At 42.4% G+C, this 27,571-nt stretch overlaps 1 protein-coding gene across 21 annotated transcripts in view; it reads right to left on the bottom strand.

Moving 5' to 3' along the window:
- Window positions 1-27,571, bottom strand: part of Asap1 (ArfGAP with SH3 domain, ankyrin repeat and PH domain1) — a 296,102-nt gene that overhangs the window by 91,664 nt on the left and 176,867 nt on the right. For all 21 annotated transcript variants that reach the window (NM_001276461.1, NM_001276467.1, NM_010026.3 and 18 more), the window contains one exon: window positions 12,981-13,126. In NM_001276461.1, coding sequence (NP_001263390.1) covers window positions 12,981-13,126 — 146 coding nt within the window. The remainder of the gene's footprint in view (window positions 1-12,980; window positions 13,127-27,571) is intronic.

Here is a 27,571-nt window from a genome sequence, read left to right on the forward strand (position 1 = left end):
TAAATTTTCCCTCTAAAAGGAAAGAAGCAACAGAGGGAAACAGAACATATGTGACATGGAAGCAGGAGAAAGGACCATTTGGGGACAGAAAGGGGAACAATGAAGAAGGGGAACTGAGCGAGGTAGTAGGGAGATGCAAAGAAAATACATGATATATATGTATGAAAATGTCACAATGATATCCATCATTCTATTATGCTGGCTACTTTAAAAGAAAACACAATGGAAAAAGAAAATTTAAAGAGTTTATCGCTAGACTGCTTTCCAGAATACTGTAACACAGAGAGAAGAATCACAGACGCACGTGACCATCACTATTATGTAAGAGTGACTGTTTAACCTCTCCGGTGTCCCAGTATTTCCTTCAATTAGCCAGTGCCAGTGCAAATGGTCTGGGGAGCAGAGAATAAGGAAGAGAGGGTACCAACAAGGCACCCCTGGAACTCACTCATCTTACTAAGCTTACTGATTATTCAGTGCGACTGTTAATTCTGTCAACCTGACCAGGTTAGAAAACATACAGATTAGTAAGGCACATCTTTTCTGTGTCCATGGAGGAGTTTCCGGGTACAAATGAATCATGAAAGCTTTGACTATGAATGGATTACTCCCTGATGGACACACGGTACGATGGCACTACTGGGAGTCGGTGATGTAGGTGATGGGGCCTGAAGGAGGAAGCAGTCACTTGGGAACTATATCTTGCCCTGGCCCCTCCCTGTATTCCTTTTTCTGCTTCCTCTCTAAAAATGCTTCCTGCCAGTGATGACCTGGATCTTTGTGCTTTCAGCTCAGCAATGGTAAAATTGATAGATTCAGCTTCCAAGCTATTTCCTTTCCTGTAAACAGTAAGCCCAGGTTACCATGAGTCCATGGAGTTGGCTGCTTTTAAGAACAGCACCACAGAGCTTTTTACAAAGTACCTTGTTAAAACATTAAACGTGAAACAGGTGTGGCTTTGAAGTCATCAAATTATTTATGAAATTATCTTATATCCCAAATGTTTCAAAATGTTTCCCAAAATGTTCCAATAACTAAAATTATACAAATATAGATGCAAAGGACCACTGTCATCAGCTATTTCTGACACATCGGATTAAGGCTTTACGTTGTTCTTCATTGCACGGGCAGTAAGGGAAACAGGGAGTGCTTGCTCCTGGTCTGAGGGCATTCCTTCCTCCAGAATAAAGTCCACACTAACTTTATCTGCCTTTATCTGGGATTTTAAGGGTTTTTCTCAGCGTCCAGGGTGCCCCAGGCTTACCTTATCACATCTAGCTAAGTGTGTTCTTGGGCTAGTCACCCCCACTTACCCTTTTAGAGGCCTGCTCTCCTCACTGCTGAGGTGCAAATGATAAAACCAAGTTCTTGTACCCTTGAGGCATTTATGTGAGATGCACTCAGTGGACTGAAACGTGTGTAGAATGCTAGGCAGGAGATGGGCTCAATTAAACAGAACTAGGTTTATTTTCTTAGATTTTTTTCTTTTTAAACACACATTTGCAAGGCTAAACAGTAATGGAAGAGAAAAGGGTAATGAGGGAATAAGGGATCTAAAATACTGCTTGTAAGTATTGCACCACATGCTCTCCATGGTAAATCCTACAGTCTGGCTTTTCTGTTCATTCTTCAAGGCCACCTCTTAAAACAACATTGCATCCCATTATGTTATGTTGCATCTAGGTAACACTGAATTAAACTGCTGATTAAAACAGCAGAGGATACTGTGCTTCGCCTTTGTTATCTAAAGTTACTGGGGTCGAGAGAACTCTATAAAATGTGTCTTAGTCTCACTAGATTAACGAGGGTACAAGCTCAGAGAGCTTAAGCAAACTTGACGGAAGCCAAAGCATGAATGAAACAGATGGTCAGGTTATTAAAGGCAATTTGCTTTACTTCAAAGGCCATTCTCATTTCCTCTCTCTTGCTGTACTCATTTAAAGTGACAATCGGGGCACATCACTTTCCTGTCAGAAACCCATTCTTGTTTCCTGATAGCTGGAGTCAAGTACAAACTCCCAAGTTTAGGTCTGGCCCTGCCAGCCTTTTCCCTTGTGGCTATCCCCGGATCAGCACCAGCTGCTCTGGACAGGAAAAGGTCTTTATGAGTCCCTGGGCTGCAGATAAGATGGTAGCATGAGTGCCTGGTCCTGGGTGTAGGAGCAGTCACAGCGCGAGCAACCTTCCCAGGGTTTATGTGTGCATCTGTTCATTCTTCCCCAGCCTTCCTCTCCTTTTCCCAAATCCCCCTGCTTCAGCTTCCTGAGCAACTAAGACTCAGTTATATCAGCAAACGTTTGATCAGTAACACAAGTTACAAGTCGAATCAGTGTTATCAAAGCAAAAACCAGTGCGGTAGCAGGTTTGAAGGAACAAGCAGTAGCCCGCTTTCTCATGGCAGGCATGGCAGTAGGGGATTCCAGAACTCGGGGGCAGGGGGTTCTGGCTGTCCTGGGCCCGTCTTCTTGCCTGAAAACACATTAGAGATGGACTCCAAGTCTAACCTATCAGAGCTTCTTGAGGATGGAGCCCAACAGCCCAAGTCTTAGTAAGCTCTTCAAGTGAATTAGAGTAAGAGAGCCACTCTGAGTCTTAGGGCTGTCCACAGTAGAAAATCCGAATTCCCACTGAGGAGGGACTGCCTCCAAGCCAGATCACCTTGCCTATGGTCTCAGGTACGACTGCCATGGAGCTGGAGCTCAAAGGCTGCACTAGAGAAGTCTGGAAAACCCAGGGCCCATCGTATGCTGATGGCATCTGACAACACTGAATTCAAGTGGGATGCCAATTTTCCTGGAAACATTACACAAAGGAAAAGGCAGTGTGGGAGTGAAGGGGTATGGCCATCCTTAACTCGAGACCCCAGTAGGTATGATTCCACATCTCCCAGGAAATCAAGCCCTGTTTCCTCTGACCGCACCGGAGAACAACTTCACCAGAAGGAGAAGTGGAGCTCTAACATTTAAGACGAATGAGGAAGCGGAAAGGACACAGCCCACACACTTGGATCTTGGCTTGAAAAAGTCATCCTGGCCCTAAGCACTTGGAACAGTAATCAGTTCTTGACCAACTTTTAGACTTTAAATTTCATTTCCATGCATGTCATTTATAATTCGCCATGTGTGATTACAACAAAACCATTCTGTGACATCGGTTTACATTTTCCTTGCCTTCTACGATGTCTCTATCACTGTATCTCTGTACCTATTCATGTTTTACAACCGCCGACTCTGGAAGGACCGTAGTACAACTTAAGATACCTGTATGCTGGCACGCCAGGGCTTAGTATGCATCAGGAGGCCCAGCGCCACCTCCCTGAAAGCATCACGCTCTCACGCACCTGACTGAGAACAGAGCCAAATGCTGCCCTGGGTCTCCTCCTTGGGCTGTGTCTGCATGTTCTCAAACATTTCATTTCATCTTCATGGAAATGTTCAGGACTCAGAAACCTACCTAAAGGGTGACTGTGTGGTACATTCTTGGCGGATACAGCTCAAGGGCATCCATGCACACGAGGAAGCTTACATTACAAATCTGGGCTATCAGCTGCTTCCAAGAAATCAAATAATCTCTCCCCTACTCATGGAAACCCCAAGGCAGGAGGCTTTGTAAAATTCTGTCTCTATGTCCATCCTTTTCTTCCTCTATGAAATCAAAGAATTCTTTATAGAGTAAGCTATCAAAATGTTTCGTGCAAGCATTGTCAAACAGAAAGGAACAGCCATGACTACCACAGAGCCTGGCATATAGTGGGCACCTGGTAAAAGTTGCTGAGTCAAGGGATACTTTAGAAAGTCTATATTTTAATACATATTTTAATTTACATTTTGGCCTCACTACAATGTGCAATATAAACTATTGTTGAATGCTATTTAGTTCCTCTTCTAAGGGAAATGGTCTCTACCAGCTTTTAAAAATACTCTCAAAAAAAAAAAAACCCACTAAACTATCTGTAATCAGGACAAGGGTCGTAGTAGTGTGAAGACGTGACACCCCTGCACTCTGGATGGGTGAGTGAGAACATGAGAGATCTGCCTCTGGTGACCAGGCATGTGAAGCTGCAGAGCAGAGGTCTGGACCCAGTTACATCTGTCTCTGAAGCTACAGCATTTCTGCCGACTCTCAGGCCTCTCCACCATTTCACTCTCTTAGCACGCACAGTGCAAACAGTACGTCAGTGGGCGGTCTATTCATTTTCTAGGGGCAGATGTAGTGAGATGCTATTTGAAGACTGGATTAGAAAGGCAGTTCTTCATGTATAGTCATAAAGGGCCAAAGGAGCAAAGGACATAGTCTAAGACAAAAAGAGTATAAGAAACAAATGGCTGGAGAACAATCATGCACTCTGTATTAAATGTAATCAGAAATAAATTCAACAAGGGCAGAAGCAGAATGAAATTAAGAATAAACACAGCTAAAGAAATGAATCACCTGAACTAACAACATTTTAAAATTAGCATTTAGATTAGCACTTCTCAAAGTTGTTCAATGGGGAGTTCATGATTCTTACATGAAAAAGTCAGTGATCAAAAAAGTTTGAAAGCATCGAATTGGTTAAGGTTCTTCATTCTCATGTGCCTAAGTGTCTAACACACAAATGTGTACTGCAAGTCTCCCTGAGTAATATTAAGGCTCCTTAGAAAGAACTCTCATCAAAGAACAAGGCATGGGGCTAAGTTTGCCATTTCACTCATTTGATGCTCCTGTTCCTAGGCAGGAGCAGACGAATGCATTGGCTATGGTTGCTGTGTAAAGTTGGGTAGGGTACGGTATGCACAGCCAAAGCACCGACCCTGAACACACAAGTGGGGCCTGAAACAGCCATGTTCCTCTCGACAACCTGTGCCTAGTGTTGCTGACATCAGCCCACAGGAAGGGGACCTGACTTGACTGTATTATCTCCCAGCATTCAAGTGTGAAGAGGGCACCAGCCTTATCTGAGGCAAAGACAGAGACTACATTCCCTGCCAGGAATCCAAAATAAGGCTGAGAATGAGAAAATCTAGGTAATAGAAAAATGGACAAGAAAAGGAGAGTGCAAAGGGTCAAAGGAGTGACTTTAGGCCAGAGCTTCATGGAATTCTCTGAGCCAAGGGAAACATCTGCATTTCCTTTTCACAATGCACCTATAACATCTGGGTTAGGAAAAAGAACTCTGGAGGCTTCTGTGATGAAGAGCGTGCAGACAGAAAGTTAAGTATCTTAGTGTTGGTCTTATCTTATAACATCTGTGCTACTGGTTTCACTGTTCTTTTAGACCAACACAACTGTTAAGTTTATGGTAGATCTATGCCAGCAAGAGCACATGCATGAATTTCAGAGGCAGTGCAGTGTGAGGACAGTCTAGGTTTGCAGGACTCTTACAACTACCTGAGGCATGATTCCATTTCCCTGCAGTTACCAAGGTTGATCTAGCAAGTCAATGATGCAGAGACAACAGAAGGCAATGCTCATCGAGCACTCGTTCTTCCCCTGGATTTTTTGGTCTTCTGGAGCTAACATGGAAGATCTGAGAACACCTGGAGAGTTGTGAAAAGTCTTCATGAGCCTTTGGGATGGAGGTGTCTTTTCTCCTCTATACCAAACCCTGTTGAGGAGCTGCCATGTGCCTTACTCTCTAATTTCTTCTTATGTGAACCAGACTCCTTCAGAAGGCATGTGTCATGAGATGGAAACTAACGTTTATTACACTCACCTTATTAACGTTTATGACTGGGGCAGATCCTTACTAACCTAGCCTAATACAACGTGTGATGTATGTAAGTCAATGTCTAGCACACTATAATCTAGTGTTACTTCTATTTAGATAAGCAAAAGTTAACCATAAAAATAATAGCACTGCTGCTGGCTTAAAGACTCTGAGGATGAGACTAGGTTAATTAATCAATTATTTAATTAAATTAAAGACACCCTCTCTTACATTGCCCAGAGTGACTAATACTGAATAATTGATACTGCAGGCAAAAATCAAACAAAAACCAAGACATACTGATAAGCAAGTGCCACGGTGCCATTGTTAACGTGATTCTGTACAAATCTCTTCTCAAGTGACCAGGTTCTTTCCTCCTTCCTTCTTCTGCTATGGACTCACAGCTTTAAAGCTGGTTCCAAATGCTGCTGTGCAGTATATCTCAAGTGAAGGATCAGTTTACAATGATACAGTGTGTGCACACTCTTGAGGAAAGTGTTCCCGCCCTCTATCTAAGATATAAACCCTGAAGCCTAAGATTATCTAACTATGAGGATTTTGGACACAATGTAAGATACAGACAGACAGACAGACAGACAGACAGACACACACACAGATATGTAAGCAGTTAGTATCTATGTCTAAAGGTATAAAAGAAAGATTATATTAAAATATCAGACACTAAAATTATATAATAATCTTTACTTTTGAATTTTTCTATATTCCTGTTTTATTGTAGTAAATACACGTAACTTTCATAATAAAGAAACACTCCAAATCCTTTCCCTCTTGCTCATCCACCCACACCCATGTGAAAAGCCTTAGTTAACAGAATGTCCCCAATGCTAACTGGTCATGAGTCATCAGGGCACGAAGGGGGATATAGTACAAACACCACAACCTTCCAATTATGCACTTTCATCTACGAAAAGATGAGATCTTACATGGGGAGCAGAACTAACAGGTACATCTGCAACAGAACAGAACATTACCAAGGGGGGAAGGGGAAGAGGGCAAAGAAATCTGTTGTGAGATTGTGCCTCCAAGAAATGACAAAAAAGCTTTACCTTAATAACATGGCTACCTTAACAAGACCTGTTATAATACCAGTAGGCATGCTAACATGGAAGTGGGACTTCAGGGCTCTCTATCTCTAGACAAAGAACTAGAGGCAACTATGGAGTGTAGAAACCAGGAAATAGTCTCTCCGAGAATGAGTCATTAGTTGGTTATCCAATACCAAGGGGCAGGACACACAGTAATAACAGTGAAACAAAGGAGTCCAGGACGCCAGGGTGGGAGTAGGTAGGGGAAGTGGGGGTGGGTTGGGTAAAATTATATTTTAATTTAAATGAGGAAAGATGAGATCTTCAAAAATGCATTAGAGTTCAGGGTACCGGCAATTACCACCGGTCATAACTATCCTTTCTACACTTTTTTTTTTTTCTTTTTTCTTTTGGTTTTTTCGAGACAGGGTTTCTCTGTAGCCCTGGTTGTCCTGGAACTCACTTTGTAGACCAGGCTGGCCTCGAACTCAGAAATCCGCCTGCCTCTGCCTCCTGAGTGCTGGGATTAAAGGCGTGCACCACCACGCCTGGCTCCTTTTTATACTTTTTAACATTTCAAAGAAAATTCTCAAAAACAATGTGATGAAAATCTAGATCCAACAGGCATGTTTTCTGCTATTTTCATCTGGGGGGAAAGGAAACTTAAAAAACAAAATCAAACCAAAAGCAATCCTTTACCCAAACCAGCACATTCTGCAGTCGGAGCGGGTAAACAGGAAGTGCTCTGCCACTGCCGAACTCTGCTTGGCTCCAGCCGCTCTGCAGCAGGAAGTGCCCTCAATGGCTAACGCAGGGCTGTGGGAAGGGTAGGGGAGAAGGGACCAGAGTCCTGCCAGGGCTAGACACCCTCTGGGCACAGCTCACTATTGTTAAATAAGGTCTGCATACAGCCTTGAAAGACCGCTTCAATATGGAGCAGACAGCATGCCATTTAAAGGGCTCCTCTTAACCACAGAGGATCTCTTCCCCAGAGCAACTTAAAGCATGGGAACTTGAAAGGTATGTGATGCTGTCTGTTGATGCTTCAAGTCCTTTGCCAGGACCACACGACTAGCCAGCACTGTTCACCAAGCAGCCATTTTATTATTGCTTTCTTTTCAATGGTTAAAACCATGAACTTAATCTTGATACTGTATTTATTTAATCAAGTGAGCAACAAAACCACACCCAGCTAAATTGAAGAGCAGTCTACTGTTATCTATATGTTAGAAGAAGTGCATTGTACAAGAAGTCCTTCTCATTAATACACTGAATCTCAAATGGGCACGGGAGGAGTGATGGAAGGTGCCCACATTACCAAGAAACCACCACGAAAGGGCACAGGTGCTTTGCACAACTCCTGAAAATCCGACCACAACACAAACTTCTAGAGGGAGGCTCGGGTGTCTGTTTTCTCACGGATAGGTCCCTTCTGCTTATCACGGTATCTGTACTGACCCTCACTACACACGATGCGTGCACTCAGAGTGACACGGCACGGATGATCAGCAGTCTCTTAGTGAAGAAATCAAGGCGTAGGCATCTTTCCAGGCCACACGGAGAAGCAGCAGCTGGTAACCCTTTCTTCCCTAACCCTCTTCAGGTCAAAGCTTAAGCTCTTCTATCCTGTCAGTGATGTGCTAAAGGTTACAACCCCACCATGTCCATGCGTCTCTAGTTCCTCACCACTAAAAGGCAGCATTTCCTAGACATAAGAAACTCTCTCGTGAGACTATGCTGGGGCCTAGCAAACACAGAAGTGGTTGCTCACAGTCAGCTATTGGATGGGTCACACGGCCCCCAATGGAGGAGCTAGAGAAAGTACCCAAGGAACTAAAGGGAACTGCAACCCTATAGGTGGAACAACATTATGAACTAACCAGTACCCCGGAGCTCTTGTCTCTAGCTGCATATGTATCAAAGATGGCCTAGTCGGCCATCACTGCAAAGAGAGGCCCATTGGACTTGCAAACTTTATATGCCCCAGTACAGGGGAACGCCAGGGCCAAGAAGTGGGAGTGGGTAGGTGGGGGAGTGGGTGGGGGAGCGTGTGGGGGACTTTTGGGATAGCACTGGAAATGTAAATGAAATAAATACCTAATTAAAAAAAAAAAAAAAAAGAAACCTAACAGAGCAACTTCTGGAATCACAGAGTAGATCCCTCCCTCTTCTCAGAATGGCAACCACATAACTGATGTTAGAAAAAGAAAGTCTCCAGGAGGGAAAAAAAAAAAACTGGCTCACAAAACCTAGGGAAGTGCAAAGGAAGCAGGCTGAAGAGCACACACCAGCCTCCTCGGGGCCCAATGGAGGCTGGTGAACTTTGACTCCGTACTTCTTTACAATGACATTTTGATATAGTCATGTTTTAGTAAACATTTCTCCTTCTTCTTCTAGACTACAATTTGATGCCTAGACTTTGATTTATATTTTAAAGAATTTAAACTCACAAAAAAATGAAAACACAGTATAGAGAGGATCCTATTCACTTCTCTTCAACCAACATCCTCAGCAGCACCAGCTTACATGTTATTTTACTAAAATCTAGACACTGACACAGGACAGGAGACTGCACTAAGGACCTTATTAAGTCTCATCAGTTCTGGTACATGCTTTTCTGTCTTCTGAACAACAACTATATCTTTGCACATAGTTCTAAGGAAGGTGTAGTTATCAGTCTCTGTAAAAAGGCCGGTGCTTGACTTGGGACCACAGAAGAGATGCCTCACAGCCCTGTGTTTGGTTAGGAAGGCACTCAGAGGCAGTAATACCTGCTGATCACGTGGAATGACAGACAACCCCAGCTAGCAGACCTGATGCCGATTTCCAAGGGTTAGGGAATCTTTCCAACAAGATTCCAAAGGAAAGCCTGGACCTGAGCGGCGCTGCATCTCAGCTCTGCAAGCAGCATCTGACAGGGCACCGAATAGTGAAGCTACGGGAAAACAGCCAAAGCCACTGGCAGATCCAAGGGAGACAGAGGTGCCAGCACAATGCCACGCTTGTCAGGAGAAGCTACAGTTTTCTTGGGCAAAGACAGCCCCCATGTGAACTGAACCAACTCTAGTATAAAATGATTATTTTTATGGCCGCTCACCACGAATGCTCACCATCTTCAATAGAAAATATTTATTTTTATTTTCTGAATGAAATGAAATAAATTATGTCTTATAGCAATTTCTTCTTTATCTTCCTTAGGCTTCTATTATTCTATGAAAGAAGAGAGGACATGACCCAAACCAAACCAAACCAAACCAAACCAAACCAAACCAAACCAAACCAAACCAAACCAAACCAAACCAAACCAAAACTGGGACTGAGTATATCATATCTAGTGAAATAGCAAGACCAGCACTTTTAGCTTGGGGGAGAGATTTCCCAGAATACACAGTGGCAGAAGCAATACACACAGAGTGGTAGAGACAGCCGAGACAGAGACAGCACTCTGGCTCTGCTCTAGCAGTGTGAGCCAACAACTTCCACCATCTCAGCAGGGTTCTGTACTCTTGGGGAGGGAGGCCACCTAATACAGGACAGCTAGGTACCACAGTAAGACAGCCGTCACTTTAATAGTTACTTTGCCTGTCACTGGTATGTGGTACTTGTCAGAAAGTACTTAGGAAGGAAAGGTTTAGTTCAGTTTGGGAGGGCACAGTTCATCCTTTGAGGAGGGCATGGTGGAAGTCTCTGAGGAGGAGCTTAGACCCGGGATGCCTCACATCTTGGTGCACCAGAAGTAGGCAGCTTGAACCAAGTTGTAGCCCTCAACCTTCATCCTTGTGTCAGCTGGACTTTAAGTCTAAAAGGTTCCACACACTTGTCCCAGAACAATGCTAGGACCATGAGCTTGTTGGGACCATTTTACATCAAACAGTAACAAGCACTCACCACACACTGCCAGGTTCAAAGGTCTTCAATAAACATCAGTTTACATGGACATACAGGAATATATATATTAAATCAACACATATTTACCTGATTGTCTGATACATGTAGATACACAGTTGAGCATCAACCTGCAGTATACTCAAATATATATACAGACTGGTGTGGGAACCTTGTTGGGTGATGACCCTTGGCTAATGTCAAAACACATCTGGTCTCCTGGAAAGTGAGATACTCATGTGACAAGATGTACCCCTGGGAAAACAGCTTCTTGGGTTCTCTGCCAGTTATTACCAAAGTTGGGGTGAGTCTTACTTCACTTCCTTTTTTACTATAGGCATCCAGGCTTACTAGTCTATAAGCCACCCTCACAGCATGTGGCAAATAATACCCAGAAGGAAGAGGAAATGAGGCTCAAGTAGTGTGAGAGTGAAAGAAATCAAGGGCTTGTTAAACCAAAAAGTATAGAAACATTGAATTTTTTCAAGCTTTTGAAAAGACAAAGTATTTTGTGTTTAACGGTTTTTTTTTTTTTCAGATTACATAATACTTATGACTTATTCAATGACAAAACCCCACCAATTATAAGTAAATGGTCAGGAAAACAGATGTATGCATGGTTTTAATACAAGAGAAAACATTTTGACTGTTCGAAACACTCAGGGTAAGAGACTGTAGGAAGGTTTTTCAAATAGGTAGTATTCTACTGTAAGCTGTTTGTATCAACTGGATTTATGGCAGGATGACCAGCCAAAGACACAGAGGCCCATCTGATATCTAACCCGCGCAAGGCGAGGACACATGAGCTTAGGCTCCAGATCCGTAGGGGATGCAGAAGTGCAATGCTGGGGGAGGCAGGTGGAGACAGAATGCCTGTCTCCAGGACAGGCACGGAGAAAAATATGGCAATAAATCCCATCGCTGTGCTCCCCTACCTCGTAAGACTTAGACTAGATCAAATAAAGCGCAAATGTGGCAGTTCTTACAGAAATATTTTCACCAAATCAACAATGTCAGGCTCAACAATGTGGATGCAGTTAAGATATGGTGATAGCCGGACACAGTGCTGGCCAAGAAACTCTCACTGCTGTCCATCTGCTCTGCCTTCTTGGGTCAGCATTTTTAAAGACCTTATATTTTAGGATTCTTCCTGCCATACACATTCTGTAAATCCTAAAACCTTTTCTTGAAGGTATGCAAAGGGTTGGCAGTGGGGTGGATTGTAAAAGGATATGCAGAATTAAGGGAGGCTCATTATTTCAAGAACCAAGACACACATACAAGTGAGGTACAATACAGGCAAGGGTGCATTTCCATTGCCTGTTCAGCACTGAAAGCATCCTTACTCTTTTAACCAGTTTACCGAAAATAAATATAAAAATAAAAAATAAATAAAAAAAAACCCAAAATCTGCACACACAGGGCCTGCACAGGTCTATGTCAGACGGAGTTAAGGAGCTGAAGGGACAAAGGGATACATGTCCCTATTCCTAGGCTAGAAGCTCTGTCAAGAGTCTCACTGAGGAAACAAGTCCCTCTTATGGGCAGGCTGCATGCCTAGCAATAGAGTAACAGAAGAGAGCGCTCATCGGCATGGGGGAGATGTCGGCATGGGGGAGGTACCTTGTCTAGCCATGTCATGGCAGGGCTTTTCCTTTTTTGTTTTTAAAATTTTTTTCATTTTAAAATTTACTTATATATATTTTCCTTCCCTCCTTTTACCCTACTGGTTCTTTGCTTGTGTCTTATGGCTTCCAGCTTACTGTTTTTATGGGATTCTTGAGTGTGCTAATGGATGTCTCACTATCTATACCTGTCTTGGGCTTTTCTTGGGCTCTTGTCCTTCTCTTTGTTTTGTCCTACTCCAGTGACATGTTAGTTGTTTTTTTTTTTTTTTTTTTTTTTTGCTTTATTTTATTACTATCTCTTAGAAGCCTATTTATTTTCTAATGAGAGTCAGAAAGGGGGTGGATCTAGATGAGAGGGAGGCAGGAAGGAACTAGGAGGAGTAGAGAAAGGGGAAACCATAATTAATATATATTGTATGGAGAGAAAAACCTATTTTCAATAAAAGGGAAAAAATAACATCTGCTAACAGTTATCTTAAAACAGTTAACAGTGGTAGAATGTAGAAGACAGTCACGTGGTTCCTCTCCCTTCAAAATAGCCACCATGCTGTTGGCTGGGCTAAGGCTACCAGGCTAGAAATGTTACTCTGAAGCCTGTGGAGACCACCACCTCTGCAGGACTGCGCAGCCTCTGCTCTCCACTCTGAGGCCCGAGGGTGGAGGCGAGGAGCAGAGGACTGCTCTCTGTAAGCCCGGTGAGCCCAGCCTGCTCCAGGAGGAAGCATGACTCACCAGATTTTTCAGCAGCGTGGACAGTTCCTTTGTGAGTGTAGAAAACTTGACAAAAGCGGTGCCAAGGTCAGGGTTGTCTCTGCTTAAAAAATTACTTCCAAACTTATCCAGAACTTGTGCATAGTTTTCTTCATTTTGTACATGATCTAAAAAGGAAGGAAGCAAAAAAGGAGTGTGAGTGGTTATTTGCCGCAACGAGGGCTTCTTCTGAATGTGGATCACTGGAACCTCTTAAAAGGAAAGCAGAGAAAAACAGCATCAATTATTTACTGAACACGTCCAGAGGCTGGCAGTACACTCAACGCTCTTCTCTTCTGAGACAGGGTCTGATGTATAGTTCAGGCAGGCCTCAGGCTTGCCACCTTTCTGCTGGTGCCTCTCTTATGCTGTGATTACAGGTGTGAGCCACCACGCCTGGATGGCATTGGTGCTGTCTATCTGTCTGTCTGTCACTGACTCTTCAGTTATTTAAGGGAAAAATTCTTCCCACATTCACCAGCAATTAAGAAACTATGAAGAAATTTCTCATTAGCAAACTCAATCTTAAAATACAAAAGAAAACCTCACAAGAGTTTTAGCAATGTTTCCTGCTCTGCATCTAATCTTGACTCCTTTATTTTGTTTTATGCCCCAGGTCTACAAAAGGAGTCAAGATTAGATGTAGAGCAAGAGACATTTTATTTTTAATTTTTATTTTCTGGTGAAACCATCTCTAGGTACAAAGCCTGCATGCTCAGATCACAAAAATCATGAAAACAACTTCTACACTTTCTACCTTCGCTACCCCTCGCACTTTCTTTCAACTCTGCAGGAGCTGATGTGAAAGGCCCACAGCCTTTCTCAGTACATACGGGAACAGTAACTCTTACTCCTGTGAAATACCTTCTGTCCTGTTTTCCAGGCTATCCTGCTCTCTTCATCATCCTCTACCTCTACCTCATGGCTGCTCCTCCCCCTTCTCTGCTGCTTCCTCGCCTGTCTGACCTCATTGCACTAGAAAGCCCCTCTCTGTTACTGGTACTTTATATTATTTTTCCATCTATTCTTACTACCTTGAGATCTCAAGTCTCATCACTTTAAATGCTTTCCAAAAGTTTTAAGTTGGTATCTTGACCACTAAAACACAAATTGACACATCCAACCATCTATCTCCATTTGGATGCCCAAACAAAAGGCTACACTGGACCCCGTGGTCTTCTTCCGTCAGCCCTTTATCTTACTTAGGCACTGGCAAACAGCATTAGACAAGATGGAATTTGAAACCCGTCGACTCATACTTGGTTTTCCTTTCTCACACCCTGGGACCTCAGAGTGGCCACAGAAGGCCACTTACCACCGAGAAAGATATATACCCCAATCTGAGAATTTCTCATCACCTCATGCTAATCACCGCCTACCCAACATCACCTCTTTGTTCTGGTCTCTTGAGCATTGCTCTTGCTTTGTTACTAAAACAGCACCCTGTATGGCTCTATTAGGTTATACAACAGATGTTAACTCCCACCACACATGCCCTTCATGAAGGACTGCCAGGCTCACCATGATCTTCACAGACATGGAGAGAAGTCTACCGGGGACTGATGCATGGCAGCTGGCTTGCCTGGTGACTGCGTTGGAGGTGGTATTCATGTGCCAGCTTTTTGTTCTGCCTTTGTGTGGAAGCCCACAGCACATGCCTAGTATTTACTACATGAACGAGTAAACAAGTCTGTGTCAGAGTCTTAAGGCTTTCCTCAGTCAGAAGGAACCGTCCTTGCCTGTAAGTCCTGTACTTATGCACGGTTTCCCACATCATCTGTGCACATGCATATTTTCCCTTAGGAGGCAAGGATTGCCTCTGTCACCTCTGTATCCCTCACTCAACAGACAACACTGGCGATTTTCCGGGGAGCTGGACTTAGGATATTAGGGCTTAATGAGAATTCGTTAAGTCCTCTGAAATTTCTTAGGCTGTTTATTCCCAGCTATTCAACAATGGAATGCTTTACTTCAAACCTTCTTCAATAACTGTATAAGAGCAATGGCCGTTCAAGAAATGAAACAGCAGCCTGGGGAATAACGGGCAAGAAACATCGCTGTCATCCAGTGAGACCAGATGAAGCTCCCAAAGACTTCTGCTCATCACAGCATTAAAATTCATGATGCCTGCAGTGGCGATAAACATTTATGACTGCGATATTTTTAAAAGATAAAACACATCTCTGGTTAAGCCTCAGAAAAATAGAAAGACCATCTCAGCTCAACAATAGGCACATCTGCCCCAAAGCATAGATCTACCTGGGTCATAGACGCCCACACCCCACTGAGACTCCCACCTAATGCTTCTGCTTCTGCAAGCCAGTGAGAAACAATGAAGTCCATTTCAACGCTCCAGGGGAGAAAGCACCTCAGCATTAGGTGGGATACACTGGCACACAGGCTTGCTCTTTGTTCCCTTGAAGTCATAGAATGAAATGTGTAGAGATGTGTAAATTATTAGAGTATCTGCTACTCACTACCCAGATTTAGAAAGGAATTATTACAAATTGGTTCTAGAATCCCTTCCTAGGCATCTCATGAAACTGCAATCGCTTCTCTTCCTCCCCTGACATCTATTCCCCTGAAATATAACTTCATGAAGAGTTAGCAAGAATTATGAGAAGCCTGGCAGATGAACAATGGTGACTCACTGAGAAATCAGATGAACTGAGCAGAGCTGGGTCATAGGAGGAGGGTATTGATGTGTGCTGAGAATGTTCTCTGGCCTAACCGTTCTCTCTGTGACACTCTGTATTTCCTCCTCACCAGATCTCTGCAGAGTGTGATAGATGAGAGGCTGAAAGCCAGAATGGATAAGTCAGCAGAAGCTAGGTATAGATCCAGAAAACCTATATAGTCCCTGGGTGTGCATATGTATGCATCAGTAAGTGTTTGTTCAAACACAGTGAGATGTCATATATATACAGTATAGATACAGATATTAAAATATAGCAGTATAATAAGTTGAATTTGTGGATAATAATACTAAAGGGGGGAGTAGCATAAGCCCAAAAGAAGATGGCCATTGTTACCTGAGAGCTGTATGTAATATCTAACAGCACAGGAATAGGTCTCGCATTTTAAGTATCACTTAGCTTAGAGCATTATAAATCTATCAGAGACAGTTTACTGAAAGCACCCTCCCTGCAGCCCATTTGCCCTCACGAAATACCTCTACCTCGATATAAAACCAAGAGCTTTCCAAGACTTTTTCAATATGTAACAAGTCTGAGAGGCAGTAATACTGCTCTGGGGAGGAAGTATCACAGGCAGAGGCAGAGGGAGACCGTATTTGAGGACAGTCGGCCAACTAAATGTGCTATCGCTTTAGGCATACAGGAAAGAAGAAAAATATAAAGGTTTTAGCGAACACCATCACAGACATAGCTTTGTAACTAAAGAGACAAACTAAACTCACAAAAGCCTCATCGCTCCAAGAGATGAGGGAGTATGAGAAAGTTCTTTTATAATCTGCACTGCAGAATTAGAAATAACAAGACAAGAGGTAGCAGCCTTGGGCTTCTAAGACAGTGACTTGTGGGAAGGAAGAGGCTAAGTGTAGAGACGATTTTGGTGAAGCTCACAATTTATAGGTCTTTTGGGGAGGTGCATAAGCTTGAAAAGCTGGAGCCCCCATATACATACTAAATCAGCCCCTTCCCTGGTGATTTGTATCTCTGGCAGTCTTGTTTGCAGGTCCCAGTCACTGAATGGAGCTTAGAGGAAAAGCTCTTCCCTGCTCAAATGCAAAATCTAAAGTGCGATGAACCTTCATTCAATGCCTGTGTGACATTATCTTGGTCAAGTGGCCTTCTCTAAGCCACACCTGCAAAATGGAGACATCAATGGCATTTATCTCAGACAGTTAAGCTATTGGAGGTTAGCATGAAAGCACAGTAAGTATGTGATGACATCAGAGTGATGTCACTGCCCACCCCGCTCTCTGTAGCACAACTGGTCTTTTATCCTCTGGCCAGATGGCATAGGTGTCCAAACACTCTGAAGCCAGAACTCTAAAGCTCACACCCTGCGAGTCGGGAGTGCCTTCGGGTTGCACTGCAGTTCCACTGTTTACACACGCCTCGAGGACTTTCTCAATAATTCACAGGCCTTTCTTTGATGGCTGCTTACTTGTGGCAGAACTCACCATTCTTCCAGACTGGCCTGCCAACCCATCCTTTGGCCTCTGCTACTTAGCAAGCACAGAGTATGTAGCAGAATCCATCACAGTAATACTCTAAGGCCTGTAGAACAGTCCTTCAAGGTACTATTTTTTTAAATTTATATTTTTATTTATATGCACATGTATGTGTCTGCTCATCTGTGTGTACATCGAGTGTGCAGTGACCACAGAGGTCAGAACAGGGTGTGAGGTTCCCTGAAACTGGAGTTATAAGAAGGTGTGGATTGCCTAATGTGGGTTCTGGGAAACAAACCTGGGTCCTCAGAAAGAGCAGCAGATTCTCTTAACCTTTGAGCCATCTCTCCAGCCATGATGGTGCTGTTTCATAGGTAAATAAAGCTGAGGGATGCAACCAGAATTGGAGAATAGCTACGCTTGATTTCAAACACACCCCTATCTGCTGACCCAACTCAGCCAAGAGCGTCCGACATGCCAGAACTAACACCTACTCAGAATCCACTACATGAAAGGTTTAGGGTAAGTGTCAGGCACCCAACAGGCTTCTTTGTGCCTTAGTGACACCAACAATGCAATAGTTACAACTAGTTGGAAATAAGATTTCGGATGAGTCAATGTGCCAGAGTTATACTAAGTACTCCTTCTACGTCAACTCATCCAGTGTCCACAATAATGTGCTACTGTTACATCCTCATTTTAAACATGGGAAAGGGTTGAGAGAGGCTAAGCAGTTTTCCTAAGGTCACACAGCTAATGAGAAAGAAGCCTGGCAGGACTGAGGCCTGGCCCTGCTCTCAACCACTTGTTGTCCTGGCTGAGCTCTATTGCATCTGAGGACTTCTAATCTGAGCCAGATGCCAAGTAAAAGAAAGTCCTGGAAATTAGTTATCATAGTTGCAGTCTTCACTGCCTGGTTGTGACCAGATAACCAGACTCTACCTCAATTCCCTCATGTAGAGAGCTAGTCTAGTAAGACTCACCTGGCCACTGGTTGCTAAGTTGTCATAACGAATGGGACAGATTGTTTAGAAGAACAATAAGGCCACAAGACAGAACAAAGCATCAGGTTTCTTTCTGTTTACTGAGCAGTAGGACCTCAAGGGATGTCACCAGAAGCCCAGTTCCAAGCACAACCACTAATGTGACTGAAGCACTTCTTGGTAGAGGAGCACTGAGACACGGAACATGGACAGAGTCTCAATTCCTACTCTGGTCCTCACTGGCCATGTGACTTTAGAAAAATTCCTTAAGTTTTCAGAATCTTTAGTTCATATGTGAAATAGTATGTCTATAAAACACAAGTCTATAGAATACATTTTAAAAGTTTTACATTTACACCAATAATCCCGAGATTGGGTTGAATTGCCAATATATTAGTGGTATCATATATAAACTTAACATCATGGTATACTTTGTAGAATCCTGGTATATGTAAGCTAGCAATAAGGTAATAATATCTAGTTGGCATGGCCATTATGCAGAATTGAAGAGGAATGGCTGTATTGTGGCACATCCAGTATCTGGCATATGAAGTGTTTGTACTATTACTCATTCCAAAGTGAGTTTCACTTTCACGTCTTCCCACGTCTTCGTTCTTGAGAATCTGGCCTTCTGGGTCTTAATTCTCTTCTGTGCAGAGTTTAGAACAGTGGTTCTCAACACATGGGTCATGACCCCATTGGTCTCACAAATCAGGTATCCTGTATATATGATATTTATATTGCAATTTGTAACAGTAGCAAAATTACAGTTATGAAGTAGTAACAAAATCATTTTGTGGTTGGGGTCACCACAGTCTGAAGAACTGTATTAAAGTATCGCAGCATTAGAGCGGTTGAGGAACAGTGGGATAAAGTAACATGTTTATCATCTTGTGAGCCACAGATTAGCTATCTGGAACCTATAGAGTCTTCCCAAATGTCTGTCCCCTGAAGTGACACCACATTCCAGGTCTCGGCCTTCCTCGTTTAAAGTCAATATAAAGCCACCTTTCACTTACTCTTCGTAGCTTACCCCATTTGTGACATATCCAGTTCCCAGAGCTCAGTCTGCCTGCAGTGAGTGCTCAATAAAATGCTATTGTGTGTACTGGACAAATAATGTTCCTGCTCTCAGAAAAGGTTCACCAGTCAGGTGCCAGGCACAGTAGCTGGAGTAGTAAGGCTACATAAGCCGCCGCACACACTGTAGTGCTGGAGCCTGGGAAAGGAGCTGTATACACATGATAGTACCATTATAACCTCAAGTGCTTGTTTTAAAAGTGTAATTCATATGCAACTTCAGAGATACACAGATAGAAACTGTAACTTCCTCTTCTAATCCTACCTCTTTCTGTGACAGCACAGACACAAATACAGGCACTTTCCTTTTTTTTCATTTCACTTTCTATAAAGCCCACTAAGGAGTCATGCATAAGACACCAAGGCTTCCTCTTTCCCTACTGAATAAAGACCGAGAGCGTCAACATAAGCACATCTTAATAATCATGTCAACTGTGGTTATTTTACGACAGGCTGTAGCGCTAGTTATATAACAATTCCTCTACTAAGAATCTTCCAAGTTGTTTGCAGCTTTCCCCACCAAAGCCCAACACTTCAATAACAACTTCCAAACACAAGCTCATGCGGGCTGCTGCTCTGTCTCTGCAAAGATAGACATAAACACAGGCTTCCAGGGGATGTGGACATATGTACACTCCACTACTGCCATGTTTCCTTAGAAAGATGCTGACTGCAGCAATGCCCATATCACAGAGACCTTTCTCTAGAAAGTCATTAGCACCTAGAAGCACTGTCCTTCTTAATTGTTGCCTCACAGGCATGAAAAATAGAACCTCAAAGAGCCTGCTTTTCTGAATTTACTGTCTGTTAATATCTCCTCCTTCCTTCATCTACTTAGTGTAGTTCTCACCAGTCTGCAAGCAGACTGCCTTATACGGGGTGGGGGTGAGGTTATCTTTGTAGTATGTGTTGCTAATACTTCTGGTCTTCATTCATAATTCCTCTCTGATATAGACCATAAATTTAGAAGGTTTTGTGTCAGACACAGGTGCAGAAATACAGTTCCCCATCTTTTTGTCAGAGCTCCTTTATAGGAGCTGTCAGATCTACCCTGACAGGAGGAGGGGTCCTATTCATAGCCTGGGGGGAAACACTGAGAAGTCAGAAGACTCTGCTGAGATAGGGACTGCTAGGCTACGCCCTTGCACCTTGAGGGCAAGACTGTCTGGGCTTCAATCACGTGCCACGGAAGAACAAGGTCTGGAGGTCTCTTAGCTAGTGGAACACCAGCAGGTTCCTGGAGGATGAAGAACAGGAGGGAGTAGGAAAGTCACATCCCTCTTTTTTTTTCCATTTGCTTGCTGGGATTTGAACTCAGGACCTTCAGAAGAGCAGTCGGTGCTCTTAACCACTGAGCCATCTCTCCAGCCCCACATCCCTCTTTTTTTGTATGTCAACACTACCACCTCCTCATCTGGAGGTTTTGTGACATGGTTTACAAGACAAAGGTAAATAAGTTTCTGGGAGTTTTAGATGTTAAGCCAACTAATAATGCCTGAGGAAAGGGCCGTGGAAAGCCCAATTCACAGACCATGGAAACCACCTGAGGCTTCTGGAATCATGTCAGAACTCTGAGCCAGTCCTGGGAGCTGAGCCCTTGTGTGTGAGTGTCCAGGAATGAGGTGGGCTGGAGGTATATGCTACAGAATATCTTGCATTGTGGGTCCTGTGTTGTAAGTATGTAAGAGTTGTGAGATGCTCAATTTATGATTTTCTCTTACATGGTAAACAAACACTTTCTATTTGTCTTTATTTTGTTTACAGAATGCTTTTCCATGTAGAAAAATTTAAACTCCATCTAGTTAAAGATATCATTTGAAATCCAAAAGATGACTGGCTTTTCTACCTTCTGTTATTAACCCTTCTACTATTTGTATTTAAAAACAAAACAAAACGACAACATTGAAGGGCTAGAAAGACGACTTGGAGAGCATGTTCCTATAAAGGACCCGCCTTTCCTTCCTAGTACCTGTGTTAGGTGACTCCACCTGTGGGGTCACTCAATGTCTCTGACATCCACAGACACACTCACAAAGACACATATGCACATACAATTTTTTAAATGATAAAAAATCTAAAAATTCAAGCCATTAATCCAAGTAATGATGTATCTGTTTACAAAGCAAAAGATATATTTGAAGTATTTATGTATTCATTTTTGGATTACTGAGGACTGAACTCTAGGCCTTACATACTGTAGGCAACCAATAAGCTAAAATCCCCAGCTCTCATTATTTAAAACATGTTCTTAAATATTCCAATAATTTATTGTCCTTTTGATAATTATTCTGCAATAAATTTATTGGTATAGCATGAAGAATAGTAGTCATCTATATGAAAATACACTACTATATAAAAGGGTTTATACAAGTTACCCGTTTGGGATCTGACTAACAAAACACACATGGAAAACTTGGGGGATTCATTAAGATGGTAACTAAGCAAACACCTGATGATGAGTAGCTGTCTAATAAGCAGGCATGGGCTAAGAACATTCAAGGCAGAAAGTAAGACACACCATATATGCACACAATGTTCACAGTGTAAAGAAGCGTGTATTTGGCTGAATGGGCAGTATCATAGTCACTGTTTATTGCTGTGAAGAGACAGTATGATCATAGCAATTCTTATAAAGGAAAGCACTTAATTGGGGTTTGCTTACAGTTTCAGAGGTTTATGTCATTATTACCATGGCAGGAAGCATGATGGCGCACACGTGAACGTGATGCTGGAAAAGTAGCTTAGAATCCTACCTTCAGATCCTCGGGTAGCAGGAAGAGTGATGCTGAGGCTGGCTTGGGCTATGGAAGCCTCTAAACTCACCATCAACCCCCACTTGCTACAGTGATGCGCTTCCTGCAACAAGGTCACACTTCCTGATCCTTTCAATCCTTCTACACCCTGGTGACCAAACATTCAAATAAATGAGCCTATGGGGGACATTCTCAGTCAAAGCACCACAGGCAGGGATCCAGATCACCTATCTCTGGGACTTTGGACTCTATGGAATGTAGAGAACTAGATGGACAGTGTTAGAAGTGCTACCATCTACTCGTTTCTATCATCATATTGGAGCACAGGTCGTTTTTATCACACCAAACCCAAAATTAGAATGATGATCCTGACAAGGCTTTATTGGAACTTCACTGTGGTCATGTATTAAGGAGTAAGAGTTAGTCATTCTCTTCCCTAGACACAGTGTTAACTAATTGGGATGAGATTGTTACTTAATGAGGAGAAAGTCAGCTTGCTTCCTAGAGCCTGTTTCTGTATCTCTCTGTCTGAAGAATCACACATAAAGTTGTGGTAAGATTAAAGGCAAATTTCTAAAGGCAGAAAACCGCGCGCGTGTGCGCGTGTGTGTGTGTGTGTGTGTGTGTGTGTGTGTGTGTGTGTGTGCGCGCGCGTGTGCGCGCGCGCACACGCCTGTGCACGTGTGCACGCGACTTAAGGTTACTATTGCTGTGATGAAACACCATGACCAAAACTTGGAAAGCAAAAGGTACATACACACACCCACATATACATCCACATTTTTAAGAAATGCCTTCCTCCATGCCATTTGTGGTGATTCCTTCCTTAATTTCTCAAGGCCATTTTAAAATTTTGCTTGTTATGGTTCCCATGAATGCCCAAGAGCCTGCCATAGCCCACGCTGTGAAATTTAGGAGCACCAACACTCCTGGATTCTACAGTCATTTCAATTCCATCATTTAGCAGAGTGTCCAAAAGGGACTGGTACTCAGCAGTTAGGCAGTCCTCCGACCTCACACCCCAGGGCTTCATCACTGAGGCCCCCTACCTGCCAGAAGAAATGCACACTCTGGTTTGCCTATGGCTCTCTAGGTCATGACAATGCTTTGAAATCAGGTCCCAAAGACCAGCTGGTAAGGAGACAACTATGTCTGCTCCTATGTCAGCCTCCATCTCATCATTGTGTGTTAAAAACTGTGACCCCTACATTTTGCTATTAATCTACTAACTTTCATTAAAAACTCCCATCAGGATATAAAGGTAAATTAGGTTATTATGTTTGCGATCTTATGCATACCTCTTAATTATTCTACACTTTGGCTCCTTAATTTATAGATTATGTACAAGAGACTCAGAGGTGAACCAGATCTCACTGCTCTTTGGTCCAGATAAGTGAGATGCTTTAAGGCAGGAATCTCAGGCTTTCCCACTCACAACTGACTGCTAATTTATTTACCTGGTGCATTTTTCCATGACTCTGGGAATACAGGTATACAGGACAAAAGTTTACTAGTAACAAATCCCCCAAAACTATCTAAAGTAACTATTTGGCCTATGTATAATTTATAATTACAAAATTTATACAACAGTGGCTGGACGTACGTTGCATTTTTATAGGTAGAATGAAATCATGGCTACCTATCTGATACTGCAGGATAGAGCAAGACAACACTTTTCAGAGCTCATTACTAATTTCATTTTCTATTGGTCAATGATGAGAGTGTTGCTTCATATAAACACGAATACAAAATGGCAGAAGTGTATTTATGGTTATATCAGAAATTGTTGGAAATTCTGTCCTAATATCTCAAGCAAAAACTTAAACAAGCAATTTTTAATGAAACTCATGTCAGCAATTCAAATAGTAATTTATAAAATCAAACATTCTAACTGTGTAATCCAAAGATACACTAATTTGACATTTACATGTTGAGCGATGATGGTAGAAAAATATTCAGTCTTTGCTTTTTATAACTAAACCATCAGATTTTTGTAAGAGCAGGAAACCATGTATGTACCATATACAGAGTTCTTGAAGGCGAACTGGAGCACTTCAGGTTGTACTTGGTGGCACTGCATGGCATGACAGCGGTGTCCACACAAAAGTGCTCATGTGTGAGCCTACAGCTTGGCCTGCAGTAAAGCCATGCAATCCCAAACAGGTAAGTACAGACAGGAGCACCTCAGATCCCTCCATGCTTCAGTCTGAATTAATTCTTGGTTGCTGTGCAGTAAAGAATATTTTATCATTGATAAATGCCCCACAATCCTAACATGGGGTGTCTCAACCCAGTTTAGGAAGCCATGCATAGGCTAAGACAAGACTGGAGCACTTACTCTCCAGGAGGGATACGTGGCAGACTTGTTAGGCATGTGAGAGCATACACTCGTAGTGCTGCTCACTTACTTAAATAACAGGTGATACTCTACCTGATTCAAAATGCCTGTGAAAGAGCGAGGATTCCAGGCCGGCCCAGGGAGAACACCACATGGCGAAGTAGTGCCCAAACCAGACTGTGCTGCCCTGGGTCTGTGCTATACTTAGAACAGCTTTACGGGAAAACTGAATGGCAGCTCACAGAGATAAAATCATTCAAAAGTGTGGTCAAAGAGCAACTTGGAATGCGAGGCCAGGTACAGACATGCCTAGAATCTTGACCGTAATTTTCCAGGAGGATCTGTTCAAGATTTTGAAAGGTTGTCATTAAAGATAATTACACAGGGTCTGGAGAGAGAGCTCAGAAGAGAACTGGCTGCTCTTCCAGAGGACCCAGGTTCAATTCCCAGCACCCTCAGGGCAGCTCACAACCGTCTGAACCTCGGGTTCTAGGGAACCTGACAACCTCTTCTACTTTCTTCTGGTATCCAGCAAGCACTGAGCATGCACGCGTACATCCAGGCAAAATAATACATGTAACATAATAATAAATGCAGTTATTATCCATACAATTAAAAAATCAGACACAGTAAATTTCCTAAACACAGACTGATTTTGTAGCAGTGATTTTTTTCCTTTCCAACTGAACTACTAAAATATTAATTTATTTTATCTATTTATGCCTGTTAAAAAGATCATAATTAAAATTAGCATTATATGATATATAGTCAAACACTGGGATTAACTGTCAATTCTATTTACAACCTACTTTACGCTACCTCTGAACATTTGAACCAAGTGTTTAGAAAAGCAGCTGAAAGTAAGTTGCTTGCTTTGTCGCCACTGAGAGATTTAGTGTTTTACCTTTAAAGCCTTAGATTTATTTGTGAGATCTATGAACTATTTCTTAAAATAAATAATATAGCCAAATGAAAATTTAGAGAACACCATGTGCTGATTTTGTCTTAACAGACCACTAGATTTCCTTCCTAAAATCACTCACTAGCAACTCTAATGGAAAGGAATCAGGAGGAAGAGAAACAGGACAGCAGTGGAAAGGTGGAAAGATGGAGCCGGTTTCCATCAGCCTAGCTTTGCTACAGAAGGAAGGCTCACGCTGGGCAACTACAGACCACCTTCTCTATTAAAACGAAAGGACTTAGAAAGAGTCCCATCTTTCAGACTGACAATGTTACATATTTCTAGGGGGTGCCATACGTTGTTAGCAAGTTAACATTTATTCCAAATACATCTTGGCAAACATTTCCAAGAAGTCACCATACAATAATAAATAATAAAATATACATTTCAGTGGTGTATAGAGATATGTCTATATCTACCTAGCATGGCTGAAATCATGGGCTAGACCTCCAGTACTGAGTCAGGCAGGTGTGCTATGTCTAGTCTCAGTGCTTGGGAGGTGGAGGCAGAAGGATCAGAAGTTGAAGGTCATTACACAGATAACTAAGTAACTACACGGGGAGTTTGAGATTATCCTGGGATGCATGAGACCCCAAGAAAATAAAGAAAAATAAGATGAACATTTCAGTCTGAGATCTAGTAATATAAATATCCTGGGTCTTTACTCCAAGAGAAGAGGATAAACAACTACATTGAGGTCACAACAGAGCCTGTTAAGAATCGATTACTGTTCTTAATGCATCTGGTAAAATAATCCATTCAGTCTACCTACTGATCGACTCTTCTGCTTTACAAAAACACAGTATGTGTCACTAAGCTCCCTTTTCTGAAGTCACACCTGAGTTAAAACCTCATGCATGCGCATGACCCTGCCAGCTAGGATGGCAAGGCAAGCCGACTGGTTTGCTCACATGACTGTCAGCTTATGCTTCTGATGGGAGGTCTCTCTCCATCAGGTTAGGTGGGTGGGTAGCTTCTCCTGCAAATCAAAATGTCAGAACAGGGCAGATGGAAAGCTAGCACTCTGATGAACTGACCTTTGAAATCACAGGGAATTATGTTAGCACTTCATTCAGAAGAAGGGAGTTTCTAAGTCCGGGTCACACTCAAGAAGGGGGAACTATGCTTGATCTTTGTTAAAAAAGAAAAAAATCAAAAAAATTTAACAGACTTTAAACCCTTAGGAAAGGGTCAGTTATTTTAAATGAATTACCAAAAGTAAAGGGGGCGGGGGAGATAGGAGCTGCACAGACTAAATCACAGATTAATAAATTAAGGCTTTAAAAACAGAAGGAAGAGAAAAATGCCTAGGATTGCTTTCTCAGGTTTTGAGTTTTGCATGTATTTTTAAGTACTCTAATACACGTCAAAGATAAGAGAGAAAAATTTCCAAAATGATTTCCAAACTTAAGGTCTTCCATGAAGATAATGTTTTTCAAAAAATATTTTTTTATTCTACATTGTTCAGTAATCAGTATTGTCAAAGCTTATGTGTTTAAAAAAAAAGAACACATTTTATAAACATGATCCTTCATAATTGCTGAGTACTTTTCAAATCATTTTAGGAAGGTGAATGGTTGGTAATCTCCAATCAGAAATACAAAAATGTTTCTTAAATCTCTAAGCATTATTGAATGGGATTTCTGTCTCTTAAGCGCTGTAAGAAAACAAGGAAATTATGAAAACACATTGGGAAAGATTCCCAATGTTTGGCCTCTTATGGCTTCTCAGGATGAGGCCAAAGTCACTGGGATAGTGACAGTTTGGACTGCACTTTGAGTATATCATGGAAAGATATAAACCACTTCTGTTTTCCTAACTGTACTTCTAAAAGATTAAATGTCACCTCTAAAGGATTAAGTGTCATTGTGCTGCCCAAATCCCCTGGTTAAAAAAAAAAGCTCACTGTATTATCTTGGTTTATGACTACAAAGGCAGCACTAGGTCCCAGTAGCCCATGAGGAGACCCAAGCCATCTGTGTTTACCTCTACACTTCCTACCACAAGTACAACTTCTATGTGATCCCCATCACAGAACCACAAGGTCAACCCACAGGTCACACTAGCCACAGATTACATTTGAGTGACTCCCTCACTAATGTTCATGGTAAGCAGGTACTTACAGCCACTGGAAGGCAGCTTCCCAATGAAGAACCTATCCGGTCAACATACAACAGGCAACTTATGATATACTTAGTGAGCCCTGTCACACAGCAGGTGAAGGTGATGAAAACAGTGTGTGTAATGAGCAAGGCTCATCTTCCTCCCAAGTGTGGTACTCTGGGTAAGTTGTCTGGCTAAGCTCCAGTTTCATCATCTG

Source organism: Mus musculus, chromosome 15 (assembly GCF_000001635.26).
Source record: "Mus musculus strain C57BL/6J chromosome 15, GRCm38.p6 C57BL/6J".
In the NCBI taxonomy this organism is placed as follows: domain Eukaryota; kingdom Metazoa; phylum Chordata; class Mammalia; order Rodentia; family Muridae; genus Mus; species Mus musculus.